Source organism: Heterocephalus glaber, unplaced genomic scaffold (assembly GCF_053883595.1).
Source record: "Heterocephalus glaber isolate CG9 unplaced genomic scaffold, H.glaber_assembly_v1.0 deba00001454, whole genome shotgun sequence".
NCBI lineage: Eukaryota > Metazoa > Chordata > Mammalia > Rodentia > Bathyergidae > Heterocephalus > Heterocephalus glaber.
This window is the reverse complement of record NW_028258303.1, coordinates 12,881,486-12,905,767: the sequence shown is the minus strand read 5'-3', so window position 1 is coordinate 12,905,767 and position 24,282 is coordinate 12,881,486. Positions and strand designations below refer to the sequence as shown.

General features: G+C 42.2%; 1 protein-coding gene across 12 annotated transcripts in view; it reads right to left on the bottom strand.

Moving 5' to 3' along the window:
* Shroom3 (shroom family member 3) overlaps positions 1 to 24,282 on the bottom strand; it is a 338,993-nt gene that overhangs the window by 8,844 nt on the left and 305,867 nt on the right. For 10 of the 12 annotated variants that reach the window (XM_021261005.2, XM_087215865.1, XM_021261010.2 and 7 more), the window contains 4 exons: positions 23,601 to 23,674; positions 18,010 to 18,894; positions 16,516 to 17,022; positions 14,406 to 14,556 (listed from right to left, as the gene is read on the bottom strand). In XM_021261005.2, the coding sequence (XP_021116664.2) occupies positions 14,406 to 14,556; positions 16,516 to 17,022; positions 18,010 to 18,894; positions 23,601 to 23,674 (1,617 nt within the window). The remainder of the gene's footprint in view (positions 1 to 14,405; positions 14,557 to 16,515; positions 17,023 to 18,009; positions 18,895 to 23,600; positions 23,675 to 24,282) is intronic. The other 2 variants (XM_021261007.2, XM_021261014.2) reach the window with 2 other exon arrangements.

Genomic DNA, 24,282 nt, shown 5'->3' with positions numbered 1-24,282 from the left:
CTTTATCCAGTCTCCAGGTGATGGTCAGTTGGGCTGCTTCCAAGTTTTAGCTATTTCAAATTGTGCTGCTATGAACGTGGGTGTACATATATTGCTGCGGTATGATACTTTTAATTCTTTGGGGAAGACACCCAGCAGAGGAATAGCTGGGTCAAATGGGACTTTCAGTCCTAGTTCTTTGAGGTATCTCCATACTGATTTCCACAGTGATTGTACCAGTCGACACTCCCAGCAGCAGTGGAGCAGTGTTCCTCTTTCCCCATAGCCCTTCCAGCATTTGTTATTGGTTGATGTCATGATAGCAGCCATTCTTTCTGGGGTGAGGTGGAATCTCAGCATTGTTTTCATTTGCATCTCTCGAATGACCAGTGATGTTGAACATTTTTTTAAATTTTTTTTTCTTTCTTGTATTAAATTCTTTTATTGGTACATTGTAGGTATACAACACAATTACATTTCTCATTGGGAATTATACCTTTATATAATGCATCTTGGTTCTTATTTTTTCCCCATTCCTAGCCCTCTCTTCACGCCCTCCACCCTTCCATATTTACAAAGACTTTATTTCCATTTTTTCCATTTCTCATCATTTTTTCCTTTCCCTTCTTTCCTTTCCCCTGTGCCTCCCACTACCCCTACCCCTTTGGACCTTTTCTTCCTATTTTACATTATCGATTATTCATTCTAATCATTGGTACATTTTAGGTATACAATATAATGACATTCATCATTGGAAATTTGCACCTTTACATAGTCTCTCTTGGTTCTTGTTTTTCACCCTTGCCCAGCCCTCCCTTCAACCCCTCCATTCCTCCCTGTTTACAAAGATTTTGGTCCTATTTTTCCATTTTCTCATATTAATCCCATTCCCTTCTATCCTTTCCCCTATCCCTCCCACTTCCTTCCCCTTTGTCCCTTTTCTTCCTATTTCACATGACCTATTATACATTTAGTCCTTATTTACACTTTCAGTTTCTCACATTAGAGAAACTATTTGGTATTTACACATGTGTGTCCTATTTATTTCACTTAAGAGTATTGCCTCAATGTGCATCCACTTAGCTATAAATGTCTCTAATTTCTCACTTTTTATGGCTGAGTAGTACTCCATTTTATAAAAAAACCACATTTTCTTTATCCAGTCTCCAGTTGATGGGCATTTGGGCTGTTACCAAGTTTTAGCTATTACAAACTGTGCTGCTATGAACATGGGCACACATATATCACTGTGGTATGATTCTTTTAATTCTTTGGGGAAGATCCCCAGCAGTGGAATAGCAGGGTCAAATGGGACTTCCAGTCCTAGTTCTTTGAGGTATCTCCATACTGATTTCCACAGTGGTTGCACCAGTCTACACTCCCACCAGCAGTGGAGCAGGGTTCCTCTTTTCCTACAGCCCCGCCAGCATTTGTTATTGGTTGATTTCATGACAGCAGCCATTCTTTCTGGAGTGAAGTGGAATCTCAGCATTGTTTTCATTTGCATCTCTCGAATGACCAGTGATGTTGAACATTTTTTCATGTATTGATTTGCTATTTCTACTTCTTCGTCTGAGAAATGTCTGTTCATTTCAGATGCCCATTTTTGGATTGGGTCTTTAAATTTGGGAGGTCTGATCTTTTTAAGTTCTTTATAGATTCGAGATAGTAGACCTTTGTCTGAGGAAGAGCAGGTGAAGATTTTTTCCCACATTGTGGATTGTGTCTTCACATTGCTGGTGGTTTCTCTTGCTGCGCAAAAGCTTTTTAATAAGAAGAGATCCCACTTGTTGATTGTTTGTGCTAGTTCATGGGCAACTGAGGTTTTGTTCATAAAATCTTTTCCTACACCTATGTCTTCAAGGGTTCTACCTAACCTCTGTTCCAACTGGTTCAGAGTTTCTATTTTAATATTTAGATCTTTAATCCATTTTGATTTTAGTTTAGTGCATGGTGAGAGATACAGGTCTAGTTTTAATCTTTGGCAAGTTGAAGCCCAATATTTCCAGCACCATTTATGAAAGAGGCTAACTTTCCTCCAGTGAGGGTGTTTGGCTCCTTTGTTGAAGATGAGATGGCTGAGTGTGTCTGGCATTGTTTCTGCATCTTCTAATCTGTTCCACTGGTCCTCAAGTCTGTTTCTTTGCCAGTACCATGCTGTTTTTATCACAGTAGCTTTGTAGTATAGTTGTAGGTTGGGGATTGTGATACCCCTTGCCATGTCTCTGTTACCTAGAATTGCTTTTGCTATTCTGGGTCTCTTCTTGCTCCAAATGAATTTTTGGATTGTTTTCTCAAGGTCTATGAAGTATGCTGCTGGGATCTCAATTGGAATTGCATTAAATCTATATAGCAGTTTTGGAAGTATGGCCATTTTCACTCTATTAATCCTTCCTACCCAGGAGCAGGGGATGTCTGTCCATTTTCTGATATCATCTCCAATCTCTCTTTTCAGAGTGCCATAGTTTTCAGAGAAGAGGTCTTTGATTTCTTTTGTTAGGATGATTCCTAGGTATTTCAGTTTTTTGGATGCTATTGTGAAAGGAATTATTTGCCCTATTTCTCTCTCAGTGAGTCTGTCATTGGTGTAGAGGGAAGTATTGATTTTTGTGTGTTGACCTTGTAACCAGCTACCTGACTGAATTTGGTTATTAAGTCTAGAAGACTTTTGGTGGAGTTCTTGGGGTCTTCTATATAGAGTATCATGTCATCTGCAAATAATGACAATTTGACTTCTTCATTTCCTATCTTTATTTCTTTTGTTTCTTTCTGTTGTCTAATTGCCGTGGCTAATGTTTCCAGAACAATACTGAACTAGAGTGGTGATAGTGGACATCCTTGTCTTTTTCCTGATTTTAGTGTGAAGGATTTCCATTTTTGACCATCTAGTATGATATTGGCTGTTGGTTTTTCATAGATGGCTTCTATCAGTTTGAGGTAGAGACCATCTATTCCAATTTTTTGTAGGGTTTTTATCATAAATGCATGTTAGATTTTGTCAAATGCTTTTTCTGCGTCTATGGAGATAATCATATGGTTTTTGTCCTTGGCTCTATTGATACAGTGTATTACATTAATTGATTTTCGTATATTGAACCATCCCTGCATCCCTGGGATGAATCCCACTTGATCAGGGTGTATGATCTTCTTGATGATCTTCTGCATTCTGTTTGCCAGTATCTTATTAAGGATTTTTGCATCTATGTTCATTAGTGAGATTGGCCTATAGTTCTCTTTTTCAGTTGGGTCTTTCTCTGCTTTGGGGATCAAGGTGATGCTTGCTTCCAGGAATGAATTTGGGAGTATTGCTTCCCTTTCAATTTCATGGAAGAGTTTAAACAGTAGTGGCAGCAGTTCCTCTCTAAATGTCTTGTAGAATTCAGCAGTGAAGCCATCAGGGCCTGGGCTTTTCTTAGGTGATAAGTTTTTAATTACATTTTCAATTTCATTGGTTGATATTGGGTTGTTCAGAATTTTTAGGTCTTCTTTGTTCAACTTTGGTAATTCATATGTATCTAGGAATCTGTCCATTTCTTCTGTGTTTTCCATCTTATTGGTGTATAGGTTCTGGAAGTAGGTATTGATGATCATCTGGATTTCTGTTGGGTCTGTTGTCATTTCACCCTTTTCATTCCTAATTGCATGGATTTGGGCCTTTTCTTTCCTTTTTCTGACCAGGTTGACTAAAGGTTTATCAATTTTGTTGATTCTTTCGAAGAACCAACTCTTGGCTTCATTGAATTTTTGTATCATTCTCTTAGTCTCCATTGCATTGATTTCTCCTCTGATCTTTATAATTTCTTCCCTTGCATGAGCTTTGGGTTTGTCTTGCTCTTCTTTTTCTAGAAGCTTGAGGTTCAGCATCAGGTTGTTTAATTGGGCTTGTTCTGTTTTCCTAATATGCATATTCACTGCTATGAATTTCCCTTGTAAGACTGCTTTCATTGTGTCCCATAGATTCCAATATGTTGTACTGTCATTGTCATTTAGTTGAAGGAACTGTCTGATTTCTTCTTTAATTTCCTCTGTGACCCACTGGTTATTCAGAAGTGTGTTTTTCAATTTCCATGTGTTTATGAAATTTTTTGAGTTTCTTTTGCTATGGATCTCCAATTTCATCCCACTATGGTCTGATAATATACAGGGGATAACTTCAATTCCTTTGCACTTACTTAAATATGTTCTATGTGTGAGTATGTGGTCTATTTTGGAGAATGACCCATGTGCAGCTGAGAAGAATTGTATTCTGATTTTGTGGGGTGGAACACTCTGTAAACATCTGTTAAGTTCATTTGTTCAAGCATTTGATTGAGTTCTAGTATTTCATTACTTATTTTTAGTCTAGTTGATCTATCTATTTGTGACAGTGGGGTGTTGAGGTCCCCCACTACAATTGTATTAGTGCATATATGGCTTTTCATGTCAGTTAGTATTTGTTTTATATAGTTGGGTGCACTAGTGTTTGGTGCATAGATATTTATGATTGTCATCTCTTCCTCTTGGATTCTTCCCTTTACAAGGATGTAGTGTCCTTCATCTCTCTTAATTAGCGTTGGCTTGAAATCTACTTGATCTGCCAAGAGGATACCTACTTCTGCTTTTTTTCGGGTTGCTGTCACATGCAGTATTGTTTTCCACCCTTTAACTTTCAGTCTATGAGTTTCCTTTTGAATTAAGTGTGTTTCTTGTATGCAGCATTTGTTGGATTTTGCTTCTTGACCCATTCTGCCAGTCCATTTCTTTTGATTGGTGAAATGAGACCATTAACATTGATGGTTATAACTGAAACGTATTGACTTGTCATTGCCATGACTTTTTCTTTTTGTTGGGTTCTCCCCCTTTACATTTAATTTCTTGTCATGCCAGATGGGTACATTCTGCTTTGCTTCCTGGGGTTGTGATCCTCAATGTCTGTTCCTAGGCTATTGTGTAAAATTCTTTGGAGTGCTGGTTTGGTATTCACGAAGTTCCTAAGGTGCTCTTTGTCATGAAAGTATCTTATTTCTCCATCCATTTTGAAAGATAGTTTTGCAGGGTACATCAATGTGGGTTGGAGGCTGTTTTCTTTTAGGGCTTGGAATATGTCACTCCAAGCTCTTCTTGCCTTGATGGTTTGTGTTGAGAAGTCTGCTGTGATTCTGATGGGCTTTCCTTTGTATGTGATTTGTTTCTTTTCTCTGACTGCTTGAAGAACTTTGTTCTTCTGTTGTGTTTCTGGAATCTTAACAATTATATGCCTATGTGTAGATTTTTTTTTGATCAAGGCTATTTGGAGTCCTATATGCCTCACTTACCTGTATGTCAAGCTCTTTTCCCCTGCTTGGGAAGTTTTCTGCCATTATTTCTGTGAACAGATTTTTTATGTCATCTGCACTCTCTCCTGTTTCTTCATTGAGCCCAAACAGTCTTATGTTATTCTTTTTTGCATCATCTAGCAGCTGCTGGATTGATTTCTCATGTTCCCTTATAATTTTGAAGCAATTTTTCTTTTCCTGGCCACTAATTGCAATCTTATCTTCTATATCTGAAATTCTGTCCTCACACTGGCTCATTCTGCTGTGTAGACTTTCAGTGGAGTTTTTCATGTCCTGGAAATCTATTTGCATCTGTTTTATGGATTCCATTTGTTTCTTATGTTGGGATTCCATCATGTTCCTCAGCTCCTCTCTAGATTTATTAATCATGTCTTGCACTAGGGGCACAATTTCTCCTGTTATCTGAGAAATTATTTCTGATTTCATTTTTTCCAGATCCCCTTTTGTTGCCAGTTCAGTGGGTCCAGGTGGTTGAGTATCAGAGGGTTCCATCTCATTTCCCTTTGGGGTTGCTGTAGGTGATCTGGAAGTCTGGTTTTGAGACTTATTTATGTGTTTTCTCATTTCGACGGGGGTGGGGGCCTGTTAGCACCTGCACGGATTACCTCCTCTGAGCTGGGAGAGGTGGGACAGGGGCCGGGAGCAGTGGTAGGGATGGTGACCCAAAAGCCCTTTCCTGTGGGGTGGGAGCAGCCGGAGGGATGGTGGCTGGGAAACCCCTTCCTCTGGACCAGGAGCAGTGGGATGGTGGCTCAGAAGCCCCTACCTCTGGGCCGGGAACAGTGGGACTCAGTACCTTGGTCTGGTGGTCTGGTGTCCTCTGCGCCTTGGTAATGTGGAATCAGGTGGCTGCCTGTCTGCAGTGGGGTGATTCGGTGTCTTCCGCGTGACTCAGGACCTCGGTAGGGCGTGCACAGACCTGCCTGTCTGCAGCAGACTGATTCGGCATGTGTTCCACGGGACTGGGGACCTCGGCAGGGTGTGGGCAGACCTGCCTGTCTGCAGCGGGGTGATTCGGCGTCTTCTGCGTGACTCAGGACCTCGGTAGGGTGTGCACAGACCTGCCTGTCTGCAGCAGGCTGATTTGGTATGTTCCGCGGGACTGGGGACCTCGGTAGGGTGTGGGCAGACCTGCCTGTCTGCAGTGGGGTGATTTGGCGTCTTCTGCGTGACTCAGGACCTCGGTAGGGCGTGCACTGACCCGCCTGTCTGCAGCGGGCTGATTCGGCGTCTATCGCGTGACTCCATTTTTTCAAATGTTTATTTGCTGCTTTTACTTCTTTGTCTGAGAAATGTCTGTTCATTTCAGATGCCCATTTTTGGACTGGGTCTTTAAATTTGGGAGGTCTGATTTTTTTAAGTACTTCATAGATTCCAGACAGTAGACCTTTGATGAACAGCAGATGAAAATTTTTTCCCACATTGTAGGTTGTCTCTTCACACTGTTGGTGGTTTCTTTTGCTGTGCAGAAATTTTAATGAGAAGAGATCCCACTTGTTGATTGTTTGTGCTAGTTCATGGGCAACTGAGGTTTTGTTTATGAAATCTTTTCCTACACCAATGTCTGCAAGAGTTCTACCTAACTTATCTTCCAGCAAGTTTAGTTTTTCTGTTTTAATATTTAGATTTTTAATCCAGTTTGATTTTAGTTCAGTGTATGGTGAGAGATATAGGTCTAGTTTTAATCTTTGGCAAGTTGAAACCCAATTTTTCTAGCACCATTTATTAAAGAGGCTATCTTTCCTCCAGTGAGGGTGTTTGGCTCCTTTGTTGAAGATGAGGTGGCTGAATGTGTCTGGAATTGTTTCTGTATCTTCTAATCTGTTCCACTGGTCCTCAGGTCTGTTCCTTTGCCAGTACCATGCTGTCTTTATCACAGTAGCTTTGTAGTATAGTTTCAAGTTAGGGGTTGTGATAACCCCTGCCATGACTCTGTTGCCTAGAATCGCTTTTGCTATTCTGGGTCTCATCTTGTTCCAAATGAAATTTTGGATTGTTTTCTCAAGGTCCATGAAGTATGCTGCTGGGATTTCAATTGGGATTGCATTGACTCTATATAGCAGTTTTGGAAGTATGGCTATTTTCACTATGTTAATTCATCTTACCCAGAAGCAAGGGATGTCTGTCCATTTTCTGATATCATCTTCAATCTCTCTTTTCAGAATGCTATAGTTTTCAGAGAAGAGGTCTTTGATTTCTTTTGTTTGGTTGATTCCTAGGTATTTCAGTTTTTTGGATGCTATTGTGAAAGGAATTGTTTGCCCTATTTCTCTCTCAGTTTGAGTCTGTTGTTCATGTAGAGGAAAGCTATTGATTTTTGTGTGTTGACCTTGTATCCAGCTACTTTACTGAATTTGGTTATTAAGTCTAGAAGACTTTTGATGGAGTTCTTGGAGTCTTCTATATAGAGTATCATGTCATCTGCAAATAATGACAATTTGACTTCTTCATTTCCTATCTTTATTTCTTTTGTTTCTTTCTGTTGTCTAATTGCCGTGGCTAATGTTTCCAGAACAATACTGAACTAGAGTGGTGATAGTGGACATCCTTGTCTTTTTCCTGATTTTAGTGTGAAGGATTTCCATTTTTGACCATCTAGTATGATATTGGCTGTTGGTTTTTCATAGATGGCTTCTATCAGTTTGAGGTAGAGACCATCTATTCCAATTTTTTGTAGGGTTTTTATCATAAATGCATGTTAGATTTTGTCAAATGCTTTTTCTGCGTCTATGGAGATAATCATATGGTTTTTGTCCTTGGCTCTATTGATACAGTGTATTACATTAATTGATTTTCGTATATTGAACCATCCCTGCATCCCTGGGATGAATCCCACTTGATCAGGGTGTATGATCTTCTTGATGATCTTCTGCATTCTGTTTGCCAATATCTTATTAAGGATTTTTGCATCTATGTTCATTAGTGAGATTGGCCTATAGTTCTCTTTTTCAGTTGGGTCTTTCTCTGCTTTGAGGATCAAGGTGATGCTTGCTTCCAGGAGTGAATTCAGGAGTATTGCTACCCTTTCAATTTCATTGAAGAGTTCAAGCAGTAGTTCCTCTCTAAATGTCTTGTAGAATTCGGCAGTGAAGCCATCAGGACCTGGGCTTTTCTTAGTTGGGAAGTTTTTAATTACATTTTCAATTTCATTGATATTGGGTTGTTTGGAATTTTTAGGTCTTCTTTGTTCAACTTTGGTAATTCGTATGTATCTAGGAATCTGTCCATTTCTTCTGTGTTTTCCGTCTTACTGGTGTATAGGTTCTAGAAGTAGCTACTGATGATCCTCTAAGCCATTTCCTTGTGTAGTTCTAGCACATTGCTGCTGACTTGGCTGAATCTCATCCAAGAAAGTCAGGGTAGTTTTTGTCCTCCATCTCAGGCTGTGTGACCTGATCAAAGAAAGACCATGGGGACTTCCTGCTGCCAACTGCACATATCCTCTGGCACATTCTCTGCCAAATGTCATGTTCTTTGCCATTTTTTCTTGGGAAGGCATGTGCCCAGAAAGGCATTACATCTACTTGGAGTGTATAACACACTGGAAACTTTTTCAAATCTCTTCAGCTAAACTCATCTCCTGTCCCCAAAATGATCTCCCTATTGTCCCTGTTTCAGTTATGACCACAAGCATGTGCAGGGGAGTTGTCCTTGACGCCTCTCTTCCATCCTTGGCATCAACCTGTCACCAGGCTCTGTTCGTCACTGTTCTATGGTGCTGCCTGGAGACCCTATTGACACTCTCCTTATGGTGCTCACAAGGCCTTCCCAACGACCTGCCAGTGGCCTCTTTCGCCTTACTCTGCACACAGTTTTGAGAGTGTTTTCTAAGATGCAAAATCTGCCCCGACCCTGCTTACTGATAAACCCAGAGGGGCACTTCTGCTGCTAGCCAAGATGGCAAAGCCCACTATAATCTCTCCCCTACATACTACAATGACAATCCCTCTGGAAAGTGAGCGACGGTAGTGGCTTAGAAGGAGTACAACCCACAGAGGGGAGATTCATGCCCCCTCTTTATGACCTCAGTCCAGCCTGGGGTCTCTGGGGAAAGGCAACCAACAGTAGTTAACCCTGAGAAAATCCTGATAGAAGAATGATCAAACCTTTAAAACAGCTTTTATAAGCATGTTCTATGGTAAAAATAAACACTCTTCAAATAAAAGACAAGTTCTCAACAAAGAAATACAAACCAGAAATTTTAGAATGGAATACTAGTATTTGAAATATTAAAGTTGCTGGTAGAATGAAGATAGAAAAGTCAGTGAACCTGAGATCAGATCAACAGAAGTTGTCCAATGTTGAGGAAGGAAAGGGAGGGAGGGAGGGAGGGAAGGAAAGCAGCAAGGGATGTTATACAGCTCAGTGTGGAGGCCCTGGGTTCAAGCCCCAGAAGCACACAGAAACAAAACACCCCAGAGCTTTGGGGACTTGTTTGGAAATATGAAAGGATCTAATATATCACTGTATTCTGAGGGAGAGATTAATATATGAAAATATTTAAAGATATAATGGCTGAAAATACCTCAAATTTGGTATAAAAAAATAAATTTACAGAATCAAGAGCCCAGCACACCCAAAACAGGATACATTCAAAGAAAACCAAGCTCACACAGATCATAACCAAACTGCTGAAAATCTGAGAAAACAACCACTGCATGCATAACTATGTATTTCTCATCAGAAACCATGGAAGCAAGAAGGTAGAACAAGTTTTAAAGAGCTGATAAAACTAGTCAACCCAGAATTCCATAGCCAATGAAAATATTTATCCAGAGTAACAGTTCAATAAAGACATTCTTAGATGTAGAATTTATCACGAGCAGATCTATTCTGAAAGAAATGCAAAAGTAATTTTTTTCAGGTTGGAAGGACACCAGACCTGAGGAAAACCTGGAACCTTAGTGATGAAGACAACAGGAGTGGGTGCCTGAGAACTAGGAGTTGCACTGATCTGAGGGAATGACAAGAGCTTGTCTTTTGGCCTTCAGAATAGGGAGCCAGAGATCTTTCAGTAGAATTTTTCTTTATGATATGATGTGGCAAGTTTTAGCCAAAAAACTGAAAACCTTAAAACATTTAAGTTTTATGAATGTATAAAGTTCAGACCATGAGAGTGTTTAGTGTTTCACATTTTAATATTTATAGTATTTACTTAAATATTATTTAACATCTAGGATGCGTAAGTAGAAAACATAAGTAGAACTGATTTAAAACTCTAGTGTCAATTTTTAAAATATTTATTCATAAACCAAGACTCTCACTTCCATTGATTTTGAGCGATGTGCCTAGAAATACTTTTTAGATTGTTAATAACATTAAATATTAGGTAACAGGTGATTATTTTGCAAAGTTGATGAAGGGCTATACCTTCTGCCACAGAACAACCTTGAGGAATGAATACAGATCAAGAATCGTTTTTAAAAATCTTCACTAGAAAAGCTCACAGATCAGAAAGAAAATGCATTTTTATACTGGACATATTAACAGATCCCTACAATACCATCATTATTTGAAGCTCAAGTATTTTTTGTTTCCAAGTGAGGAACTGTTTCCAAATATTAAGTGGCACTACTGGAAATTCTATTACACATTTATAAACCTATAGTTCCTTAAAACACAAAATGTCCAAGATGTGATAAAACCTGAACATCCACATTTCACACAAAGCCTATGTGATCTCCATGACCTTCTGGCCTCTGTGGATCCTTCCAGCCTCATCTTCTACCATTTGTGCCCTTTTTTATTTTTCTAAATTTGGTAATTTTTCTTTAATCACAAATATCAACCCACTTCCAGCATCTTTCCTCACTATCTGTGTCTGAGGTCTCCTGCGTGAGTTCCCCTTTGTTTCTGCTTTCCGCCTATCCACAGTCACTGACACATTTCACACTAAGCTCTGGTTTTACCCCTTCTGGGTAGCCTTCTCTCTTACTCCATGCCCGGGGGTAGGTCCTGCTCCTCTGCACTCCCCTAGCATAGGACATGTGCCTATCAAAAGATCCACAACTCTGCGTGAAGTAATCCACTCTCTCACCAGCTGGAAAGCGCCCAGAGAGCAGGCACAGGGCCCTCCTCAGGTGGGCACTGCCAGGCCCAGCACTGTATCTGGAAGTAGGCAAGTTCTCAGTGAATGTTTATGAACCATCTTACACTTAACAACTGACCTGACCCCTCAGGCTAACTGCAGTCCTAGAGGAATGAACTGAAGGAAGAAGAAACCAAAAGAACACTCAGGGTTGTTGAGGCCCTCCTTAACTAAAATATCCTGTTCTCATCTTTTTCCCTCTAGGACAAGCCTGATAAATCTCAAAGGTAAGAGAGTAATCTGGCACAGTGGGCGCATGTTCCAGGGTTATGAGAGAAAAACACCATGAGTTCCTCCTAGGTGTCTGGCTGAGGAAAACACAGAGGTGTCTAGCCTTGTTAGCAACAAGTGGCTTATAAGCATCTGAACACTTCAGACACCAGACGCACCAATAGTGCATCTTTATATGGCATTCCCCTAAAAAAGTTCCCTATCAACAACAAGATATTGGAATCACACTGTCTTGCATCTTAAAAGTTTAAACACCATGTCACTCTAATTAGTTAATTTGTCTCCCCACCATTATGAGGATTCATCATTCTATTTTATAAAGCAAAGTGAGGGTCAAGAAAATCTAAGTTACTTACTTAGCTCTATTCAAATCTCATCCCCTCCCATTTTTATCTCATACAGTACACTTGATATTTCTCTTCAGTTAAATGGTAAAATCCAACATAGGAGATCTGCTCTTTATAATTTAGCAAACATTTACTTGTTTGTTTATTTAGGCGATACCAGGGACTGAATCCAGGGCCTTTCCACTGAGCTACATTTCCAGTCTTTTTTACTTTTGATTTTGAGATAGGGTCTCACTAGGCAGCCAAGCTGCCCAGGCTATGCTCAAGCTTGTCACCCTCCCTTCTCAGCCTCCAGAGTGCTGTGAGTTTGTGTATGCAACACCGTACTCGACAACAGCGGACATTTATGAAGCATGTGCTAGGTATTAGGCCCTGGATTACACGTCTGTGTCCATTGGGAGATTTCCTCTCACCAGTGCCCCTTTTCACTCTGTCCAGAGTGGAGGCCTAATTCTCCACTTAAAGGCACTATAAATGGGCCTCAAATCACGGACACTCTTGTCCTAGTATTTTTAACTTAACATTAATTTTGTTTTATGCTCAAACTTGAGCTCTGGTTAGTTATACCCAGGCAACCTCATTTTAGTTCAGTTCCCAGGGCTGCAAGGGTTAGAGGGAGCAATATTTAACAGGCTTTGGGGTCAAATAGGTTCAAGGTTAATTCTTAATTTACCATCTATAAGCTTTGTGACCTAGCAATTAAGTTTTCTAATTCTGATTGCTTAATGTAAAATGCGATAGACAATACAAGTGTCTGTAGAATTTTGTGCAAATAAAGAACAGAACATTATGGGTTTTTTTTGGTACTGGGGATCGAACTCGGGTCCTTCCGCTTGCAAGGGAGGCGGCGTAACCACTGAGCTAAATCCCCAGCCCTAACAGAACATTATGTTTAAAAAAAGCCCACTCCTGAGACTAACAAATGTTGTTATTTCCTATGAGGATGAATTCCTCCTATATCCTTTAATATTGTCAGTCTAAAAATACTTTATGCCATATAATTCTCAGAGTGACAAGGTGATAATAAAGTCATGAAAAAGCTAAAACGTAAAATTAAGCTGGGGAAAAAAGCAATGAGTAATCTGCTATACTGCTAATGTAATGCAGGTACATCTACATGCAGAAAACATGACAACCATAATTTCTGCATAAAACATTCATGGCAATTTGGTACATGTCACAGTGTCTGTGTAGCTCCTCCTTTGGGGTAAATATACAGAACAAGGGCAAAGGGATCTACTGCCAATTGCAGGACCCAAAAAGTGCTGAGGGATACACCAGATGGTGTACAGTGAAGTAGGCACTTAGCTGGGAAAACCTCGATGGGAGGAGCGAGTTACCACAATGGCTGCATCAGCTGTGCCCTTGAGCCCACAAAGCTGGAGTGGTGGGAGGGAGAAGACACTGACTGGGGTGCTTCTCAAATCCCTCCTGTCCCACCCTACTCTCCCCCAGGCTCCATACCCTGTGATTTCATTCCAACAGATCAGCAAAAGGGTTTGGGACACACACTGCAGAATAAATGAAAGAGTCACATAAAGTTTCTCCTGGAATCAGTTCCACTGAAAACCACTCACATGCCACGTTCAGCAAGAAGCAAGTTTAAGCACCTTTCTGCAGCATGGATGCCTGAGATGCTTGGAGAGCCATGAGCTCAGGGACGGCAGTCCCTCTGGGCTATAGGGAAAGTAGAATGACAAGAACTTTCTCCCCTGCAGACACAACCCGGTTTAGATTTCTCTGGTATGTGGGAAGACCACAGCAGCATGGTCATTTTAAAAATGTGTGACATTTAAAATTTCTGTAGCAGTGCCAGATGTGCTAGCAACTAAATTCTGATCCTGTGCTTTCAAGCTCTTTGCTGAGGTTTTGCAAAGAGAGACAGAGAATCCATAAGGGATAATGTCACTTTTTCTTAAAAGTGTTTGACAAGTGGCCTGTTTTATTTATTTTTTTGGTACCGGGGATCGAACTCAGGTCCTTGCGCTTGCACAGCAGTGGCAAAACCACTGAGCTAAATCCCCGGCCAAGTAGCCTCTTGAAATTTTCTAGTTTTCCATTTGACCATAAATTACATAGCCTGTTGGCACTGGCTGGTCTGCTGCTGAGAACAGTGCTGAGATCCTCCTGGTGGACTAGGAAGCTAGGGTCCCAGGCTATGAAACTTATAAGGAATTAATTCAAAACCTGTCAGCTTTACTTTTGTCACTTGTAAAAATGAAAATTTCAGTAGCTTACCTGTCCTGCCTACGTGCAGGGAAGCTGTGAGAAAACTAGTTAAAGCACATGCAAATCCAAAGTCCAATGATGGCTGTGGCAAGGTCTGGTGACGAGACAGGTCCCTTCCCCTCCTCCTTTTGCCTGAGGGGTCAGTAGCCTTGCTAGTTACCATGACTCTGTTCATCTGGGGAAAGCAGAACAAGGGCACTTCCGTTCGTTCTTTACCTTTTTTTCATTGACATCCACCTGCTCCTCTTCCTCGTTCACCTCTTCTGGCATTTCTTTGATTTTGTTCAGGAGCTCAGCCTTGGCAGCAGACACACTGTAGTAGGCAGGGCAGTTGACCAACATGCCGGCCACTTCCTTGTCTTCACTCCTGGACCAAAAGGAACACAAAATATAGCCACACATAATTCTCTAATGATGTTTGCTCATTCAGTAGTGCATTTCTTTCTTAGAAATTAGGGTGACTTAGTAAATATTTACAAATAAGAAGAGGGCTCCAGAAGCCAGGCAAACCTTCGGTGGAAAACACAAAGGTAGGAGTGGGGATCAGGATTCTAGCAAATCACCGCACCTCTCTGCAGGTTAAGTGATACACAGAATAATGATCTGACTCCTTTCCCAAAAACACAACACGGAGCTATGACACCACAAATTCCAGGTTTTGGGGTCATTTCCTACTCTTTCCTGGTTATCTATAATCTTTTCTATGTCTACTATTATTTGTACACTTAGAAATTTCCGTCTTAAGTAAGTCTAATTCCTCATATATATACATTTGTTTTTTCGACTGTTGTTACCAGAGTATCCAACAGATTACAAACAGGGTTTCTGCAGCAATTGACTAAATGTCACAATGGCTATTTGCTGAAGTTCATCCCAACAGGTCACTTCTCATTTTGACCAGAAGATGGCGTATGCCACCCGGCTGATCCTTCTGCAGGCTCAGGGCTGCCTGCAAATGCTACAGGACCATTTCACTTCTACAGCAAATGGTCTCGATGGTGATGCTTTTTTTTAAAGATGTATTTTAAATTGCTTTGGTCTTTTTACAGCGAGTTGTCAGACAACAGAATGATCAGTGACCATGCGTGGTGAGCTGAATGGCACGGCCAGAACTCATCTCAGGCGCGGTGGTATCCCATAGAGGACCTTGTACGTTATAGGTGCTCAGGAATGTTTGCTAAACACATGACCCTGGGTACGTCGGTTCACCCCAAATGTTATTTCCCAAGTGTGGAAAAGACGGGGAAGGACAGGGGACTGTAAGGTGTCGAATGAGGAGAGCCTCTGGTAACCTAGCAGCTAGCTTCTGAGTACTGCATATCCCTCCCCCAACAAAAAACGGTATTTCTGCTAGTAATTTAGTTATGGTCACCTACAACTTTCTAAAGTGCAAGCCCAAATTTGGATGAAATGCTGTTTTTATTTAGCCTGGAAACCATTAACTACTGAGTCTGTCTGTAAATCCACAGTTTTCATTGAAAATTAAAAAGAAAACATTTCATAGTAGTCCTAAAGGAATTCAAACATGCAAGAAAGTACAACAGTAACTCAAGAGAAACAGAATGGGCAACATGAACTACTTGTGGTTCTCTCATGGTGAGGTGGCACTGGACATCTTAGAGAACCATCGACATATGGCTCAGGGAGCTTAGGAGCAGGGGTGGAGCAAAACCAGAGGTATCCACCCACTCACGTGTCTCAATTTTCAGATTTGAGCAAACACCAACCCTAATGTCTTATAGGTACATTTTCAGTGTAGTAAATAAACTATTTCTCTAGACTCCCGTCCTTTTTACAAAGAACACATTCACCCTCAGTCATGGAGTCACCTTAGCCATACCACTTCTACTTGCTCCTTTCTCCACACTGCGGGGGGGGGGGGGGTTCTCTGTGAGGGCAACATTGAGGGAAAACAGGCAGCCGTACATGCACTGAGCTAGATACACTGTGTCACCACCAGGACAGCAGGCAGTCACGGGCCAGAACACACATGTTCCAGGGCCTTGGCCAGGCGTGGTGTTAAATCTTCTATGCTTCACTTTCCTCATTTGTAAAAAAATAAGGAGAACACCCTGGTAGCTCCTTCAGAAGGTAGTGATGATTAAATAAGAATGTTTATATGAAGAAATTAATACAATGTGAACAATAGATATTAATGATAATTATTACTATTGCTATTATTTCGGTTGTGGGGCATCTGTCACTCCCCTATGGCTAGGGGATGTCACTCTTGGGTCAGGGATCTGTGGAAGTAGGGGACTATCAGACTTATCACCCATGGAAGAATTCCATTCTACGTCCTCTGGGGGCATCACCAGGCCCTTACCTCTTGCCTTCACATCCCAGGAGGCTGACAGTCTTCTGCATGGCCTTCCTCTTGGTGCTGTCTTCCTTCAGTAAGTTAAGATCTCGGGGAAACAAACCTTCCATCAGGTCCATAGTTGTCTTCATTCTAGAGTCTGGATCCAAAATGTCTGCCAGAGATTTGTCTTGGTGTACAATTTCCTTGGCCAGAGCCTCTGTTCTGATATCTTCAGAGGTTTTCTGAGGATCAGAACTGACTTTCTTCTCCAAACCCTGAGTTCCACCAGATGGCTCATGGATAAGGCTTTGGGTCTGACTGGGAAGGGGTGGCCCTGGGCTTGGCTGCTCGCCAGGACACCCTGCCAGTTGGGGCTGAACGCTCTTGAAGAAGGGTGCACTGGACTCATTGGCCTCTGAACATTTGACAGAAGTCTGGGGTCTGGAAGGTGGTGGCTGACCTCCTAGCTGATGGGCTGCAGCAGGTGTGTGTCTTTCCCTTGCAAGTGTCACCTTGGAAAATTGGCCAGAGCTGGTAGGGATATAAAACAAGAGTAAAAGGGAAAGAGTCAGTAAAAGGGTAAAGAGAAGAAGGTGAAAGGGGGGAAGGGAGTGGCATTCACCATCATTCCAGAGGGTGCCCTCCCCATGCCCTCGGTTCTCAAGGCCCTTGTGAGCCTGGTGGCTGCTCCCAGGGAGGCCATCATCTCCTAAGGGAGATGAAGTCACTAGGGATTCTGTTCTGATGAACACTGCTAATAGATTCCAGAGCTTTCTGAAAGGTGGAGCTGAGAAGGTCGGACTGGTCATTGTCTCGATGTTCAGAGGACACAGCCCGAAGGTTACACTGTACGTGTGAGATCACTTGTCCTAGAACCTATGTGTTGGGAAATGCTGCTTCTCCGTTCTTTTGGCTCCAAAGAGGTTTTCCCTAAACACTGACGTTTAGCTCTACTCTTCGCTCCTTCTCATGGACATGGAGTGGCTCTGGGCAGCCCAGCCTCTTCTGAGAGGCGGTCTTGGACTACCGTGTGTCTCACACAGTCTTTGACTATGGTTGTGTACCTGTTTGAGGGTTAGTACAGCACACTTGCCTTACATGTAGACAGGGTGGCTACTGCAAACTATGGCTTCGATCAGTAATTAAGGCGCTATTTTTGTCTTTCATACATCTTTTGTCTTACTTAACTGATTCAGAACTCAGCTAAGGAAGAGGGCTGCTGTTTTCCTGGCCTCTGTGGGCCTCCCATACCCATGAAGTGAAGTGTGCAGCTGGGGTTTGTCTTTCGTCCTCACTGCTCTCCTCCCTGGTTCCTAGTGCACACCAGCTTAATTACCACCCAGGACAAATGAATAAAACAGTTCTGCCTGCTTCATGAGCTGAGCTTGTATTCAGAAAGCCTCCATCCCAGGGCTCCTCTGTGGCCAACAGAAGGACTAAGGAAGCCAGGACATGAGAATCTCCTGTAAGCCAGGGAAGCACGGTCCCTCCTGCCCAACCCTGAGGCCACTTACTGACCTGTGGCCTGGCCCCTCAGGAGCCTCCAGGGCCAGCAGCCCTTCACACTCAGCTTGGGGAGGAGGTGGAGGAAAATCATCTGAGCTGGTCACTGGGGTTTCCTGGCTCAGTGGAGGTGGGGGTGGAGGAAGAGCTTCAAACTCAGGGCTGGAAGTAGCCTTGGGATTCAAGTCCTTCTCAAACACTTCGTCCTCGTACTCCTCCTGAGGCACTTCGGAGGCTGGCAGGCCTGACTCAGATATTCGCAGGGAGATTCTCCCCAGAGGGCCTGGGTCTGGAGTGCTGCGTGAACTAGGAAGGCTCAGATGCTTTCTACAGTGCTTTGGGTTTGTGGACTCAGGTGATGAGGCTTCCTCGGGAAGGCTGTCCTCGTGGGCCTCATGGGCCCACTTTGCCCAAGGAGGAGGAGGCTGCCGAGGCAGGGAGACCCTCTTCCATGTTCTTTCTCCTCCCCCTGGCTCTGGGCTGCTGAACTCACAGCCACTTGGGCTGGATGGCTGGGTCAGGGGGTGTGAGTTGCTTCTCTGGGTTCCTGCATGGGTGTAGGAGGGCAGAGGCTGTTGCCCTGCCTGATTGTCCCTCCCAGTCTGCTGATCCGAGGTAAGTTGCACACAGTAGCTAGAGGGAACAGGAGAAGGCAGAGGGGAGCTGAGTGGGGTCAGAGGTAGAGCCCTGGCCTCTGGAAATTGCCCCTGCACTCTGGGCAGCAGTGGCCTGGGGCCCGGTGTTCTGCTGGCTTGCCTCTGATGGTCTGAGACCTCAGGACAGTCACTTGGAACTGAGGAACCACAGGGTGCTTTGCAGCCTGAGCCACTCCAATGAGGGGCAGGACGGTGGCTGAGCAAGGGCATCTCCTCTTGGTCTCTTTCTAAACAACTGAGTGACCTGGAACAGGATACAGACGGGCAGTTACAGCTCTGAACAAAGGCAAATATTGAGCCCACAATTCATTATACAGATAAGAAAAGCATTTAAAGGGAAGAAAGATACTCTATTTCCATGGCTGCTCATAGGCAAATTAAAGTACCAGACAGACATAGGTCTCAACAGGAAACTGTCATGTGGAACCCTCCCTCACCATGCCCACGAGATGCTTTTGAGGGCAGGCTTCTGGACATAAGAAGGAAACAAGTGGTCGATTTCTTCATCTCCTGGCTCTGGGAGAAAACGATGCCTGCCTCAATGGTTCCCACCTCATTCTCTCCCGGCAGGATCCCAAGTGGGAGGTGTACTTCCAAATGCTTGTGGGGGCTGCTGAACTGGAGGGTTTTATTTACAATGTTGAGTTTCCTAGTGTTTTCACTTCCTAAGATAAAAAATTAAAAGGAGAAGAGGTTCACCTAAGGGGCTAATAAGTAGTTACTTCTGGAGAGACTGACAATAAGAAGCAAATATGTTGCCTGGTGATTTAAACAACTGTCCTGTAAGCACCAAGGAAAATCCAGCAATTCCTAATACTTTTGTTATTATGTTCAAGAGGGGAAAAAAGGGTAATCAAGACAAAGAAAAGCAAATACAGCACTGCCTGCCTGCAATGCAAGAGTTAATGTGAGGATAAAAATATCCTGCAAATCCTGTCATTCATCAATTCTGAATCCATAGTTCCCCGACTGGCTTCGTCAGGGAATCTGGAGCGCAGATGGCACTTTTCATCTCACAGATCTGAGTCTCTGGAAGGAGCGGTGACTCAGTTTCACATTGGAACAACAGTGCAACGTCTGCCACAAGCCTTCCAAGTGCCAGGCAAGGATAGTGCAGCATACGGAAGGGAAGGACTGGAAAGAACCAAATTAGCTCTTCTCTCTTCTGTTTCATATAGACGAAGATGGCTGAGTAAAAGCCAATGGGGACACTGGAGAAACCGAAGCACGCGATCCCCCTGAGAAGCTCTTCATTTCTATGTCATTCATCCTGGCAGCCACAATACCTGGCACAAGGTACGATGTCTGCCGATTTATATCTGGTGGACCAAAGTCTCTTATGTCTGGCTCACTGGTGGCGAACCTATGGCATGTGTGCCGTACGCAGCGTGCTATTTGTTATCCTTGAAACCTCTAAAAGGTTCACCATCACTGGTCTATCTGCTCTTCAGATGGGAGGATATGAACTATTTTAAACTTTGTATACTGTAAGAAGACATGAGTCAACTGGTACCTTTACTGATGACTAATTCAGGTGCCTTGACTTCCTGAACTTGTACCCTGAAGCTTTTAGAAAAGGAAATCATCACTCAAATATGTAACACTGCTTATCCTTTAATGATCCAGCCTAATAAACTTTGATGCTTTAAGTTTATGTTTAATCCTAGTTTACAAGAGCCATACAAAAGTTGCATATTTTTGAGGGTAAGATTTGGAGTAAATGCTTAGATTTGGTTGAGAATGCCTCTCCATGGTGACTGTATTTTTTAGGAAGACTTTAATTTTTTTTTTTGAGGCAGGGTCTCACTATATTGCTAAGAATCAGATTTTAAAGCAAAAAAAAAAACACTTTAAGCCCCTTTTATAATAGGGTAAGAGGAGCTCAAAGAAGAGATCAGAGCCCAAAGTATCCAGGAATCCTAATATTTAAGAATGAGTTTTGAGGGCAATTTTTTCTCTTTCTCTTTTTCTTTTTGAGACAGGGTCTCGCTTTATAGCCCAGGCTGGCCTTGAACTCACTATGTAGCCCAGGCTGGCCTTCAACTCGAAATGATCCTTCTGCCTCAGCTTCCCAAGTACTGGGATTTCAGGCATGTGCCACCACACCAGCCAAGACAAATTTTCTCATGTATTTTTTAAAGCATTTTTTATTGTGGTAAAACCACAGCATAAAATATCACCCTCAGGATTTTTAAGAGTACAGTTCGGTAGTGTTAAATATATTCATGGACTGGGAAGTAGTTCAGTGGTAGAGTGCTTCCTCGGCAGGCACAAGGCCTTGGGTTTAATCCTCAGTTATTTAAAAAAAAATGTTCCCATGATTGTGACTCAGAGCTCCAGAACTTTTACATCTTACAAATCTGAAACTACCCCCATTAAATAACTTCCCTATTCTTCTTCCCCCACCCCTTGGTAATCACCATTCTTATATGTTTCTATGAATCAGATTAGGCTAAGTGTCTCATATAAGTGGAAACATATAGAATTTGTCTTTCTGTGACTGACTTATTTCACTTAGCATGACTTCCTCAAGGTCCATCCATGCTATATTGTGTGATGGGATTTCTTTCCTTTTTAAGGCCAAAAAATATTCCACTGTCCATATAAGTCATCTTTTATTCACAGTCACCCACCAATGGGCACTGGGTTGTCGCTATTACTTGACTATTTTGAACTGTGCTGCAATGAACATGGGTATGCAAAGATCTCTGAGATCCTTTTTTCAATTTTTTTGTTTTTTGGTACTGTGGATCAAACTTGGGACCTTGCACTTGGGAGGCAGGTGGCGAAACCACTGACCTAAATCCCTGGCCCTTCTTTCAATTTTTTTACTCTTTTAGATGTATACTGAATAGTGGCATGCGTGGGTCATTTTTTTTCTCCCCCTTCACACTGAGCTATAGCCCCAACACTTCTAAAATATTTTAAATTGTTATTTTGACCCAGGTCGAGCTCAAACTTGCCATCTTTCTGCTTCAGTGTCCCAGAATGCTAGGGTTACAGGCGTGTACCATCACAGCCAGCTGCAGTGCTGGGTCACAGAGCATATCCATTGCATTTTATTATATGTAAATGTATTTTTTAACATTTGGAGGAACTTCCATGCTGCTTTCTATTCCCATGAACAGTATGCAAGGGTTCCAGTTTTTCCGTGCTCTTGCCAACATGTGTCACCTTCTGTTTTACTGACAGTAATCATCCTAAGGGTGTGAGGTGACATCTCATGGTTTTGATTTGCATTCCTATTATGATTAGACATGGTCAGCAGCTTTTCAGATGCCTGTTCACCATTTGTTTACAATCTTTGGAGAAATGTCTATTTGAGTCCTTTGCTCATTTTTAGTATATGTGCTGCCAAAGCGAGCACATTTGCTCATTTTTAAAATAGGGCAATATTTGACTTTTCATTTAATCCCATGGCTTCAGATTAGTTTTCTTTTCTTTTTCTTTCTTTTTTTTTTTTTTTGAGATAGGGTTCAGATATGTAGTTCAGGCTTGCCTCAAACTCACAGCAATCCTGCCTCAGCTTCCTGAGTGCTGGGATTATAGGCATGTGCCACCTTGCCCAGCAAGTTCTCTTTTAATAGTGCATTAATTCATTGGTAGTTTTCCCTGTTTCTGACTTAATTAATACACCCAAACCAACTACAGTCCTCAGTTTCACCTTGGAAGGAGCAAAAGTATATAGCTGAGGGAAGGCTGCTCATGGCTATAGCACTTAATACCCATTTCGCGACTATGTTGGCTGCTTCTGTGACAGTAGAGTTATGGAAAACATAAAAGTAGAAAGAAACAGAAAACTGACTGATTAGGAAAAATGAAGAAACCGGCTTGAAAGAACATGGAAAGTGGTAGAGAAGATGTAATAACATTGTCATTGGTAATATACTGTAGCAGACAGCTCTGTGATGCTGCATTGAAGGAACACATAATACATGCACTTCAGGGACAACCCTCTGAAAATTTCTCCCCATGAAATTTCTCCATGTAGAGTTCAAAAATTCAGATTCTAAAAATCACTCATTATATTTTTTCCACCTAGGAGATATGATTTTAAAGACTAAGAAAAACTTTCTTTGTGTCTAAACTGCATTTTTTTTGTACTACAATGGATTGAACTCAGGGCCTTCACATTGAGCTACATCCCTGGCCCTTTTAAAAAATTATTTTGAGGGGGGCCGGGGATTTAGCTCAGTGGTTCCGCCGCCTGCCTTGCAAGCTAAGGACCCAAGTTCGATCCCTGGTACCAAAAAAAAAATTATTTTGAGGGCCGGAGATGTAGCTCAGTGGTTCTGCCGCCTGCCTCACAAGCGAAAGGTCCCGAGTTCAATCTCAGGTACCAAAAAAAAAAATTATTTTGAGACAGGGTCTCACTAAGTTGCTAAGTTGCCTAGGCAGGGCTCAAACTTGCACTCTTTCTGCCTCAGCCTCCCAGTGTGCTGAGATTACAAGTGCGTGATTCCCAGTATATCTTCATGTCTAAAAATGATGATTTTTGAGTTGATTTTCTGCTTTACATGCTACCTGTGGGTTTGTCTTGCCACGTGAAGCTGTTCATGCAATGCCCCTTCTTTCCCTATCACTTTAGCTCCCAGGCTTGATCCTTTACTCACAGAACTGGAGAGATCAGCTACACAAGTGAGGCTCCACAGTAGGAGCCCCAGGGTATGCTTGACAAGAGAATCTCCATCCATGACCCTGATGTCAAACTTGTTAAAAGACAAACATTTCCTCAATAGCATACAGTCAAAACCTTTTTTGAACAAGTGACCTTCTTAGAGAAAGATGTTTATAAATAAAAAATTCTCCATGGCTTAAACAAATTCAGAAGGCAGCACATGATATGTTTAATACCACAACATCGCATTTCAACTTTCTATAGAAAGCAACAGAAGTAGTTTAGCCTAGCTGCACTCACAGGCAGGAGGTATCTTCACTACACACACATACCTGGATCCAGGGCCAGCCAAGTAACATGGGTCCCTCACAAGACCAAAGCCACCATCTTCCCCCAGGAGAACACCCTGTAAACCAAAAGAAAGGTATTGCATTACTTCCAACAAACAGGTAATGGAGACAGAAGGAGAAGGAACACTTCAGGTATCACAGCAGCACTCTCTTATACTTTGCCTTTTAGCCCTCAAAGCTCCAGAAAGTACTGGTAACCCCACTGCCCGGATGAGAAGATGGGCCCAATGGCCAAAGTGGCAGCCAGTTTTTGAACTTCAGTCTGTTTCACCAGGTGCCTCCTTTAGCAAGAATGTTTCCTAAGAGGAGACTGATGTCAAATATCTCCAGAATTCAAAATAACTGCAATACTTGACATATGATGATGGTAATGAATACAACGAACTAAGCTCTTGAACTACAAAAGAGAAATATGGGAGTGACAGGGCAGTTACTGAATTTTGCAAAATCTCAAATGTGTTAAATTTCAGTTAAAAAAGATAAGAATATGGTTTGTAATCAGGTTGCAGTAAATTCTCTCTGGGAAAAATCCCACTTACATGTGATATCAATATCTCTGGGGACTTTTAAGAAGTAGCTTTTGTTTTTAATAAGGGTACATGCTAGTGTCCTGAAAGGGCCGACAGTGTAAACTGATAATCTAAAATCTGTTCCATGTGCTCTC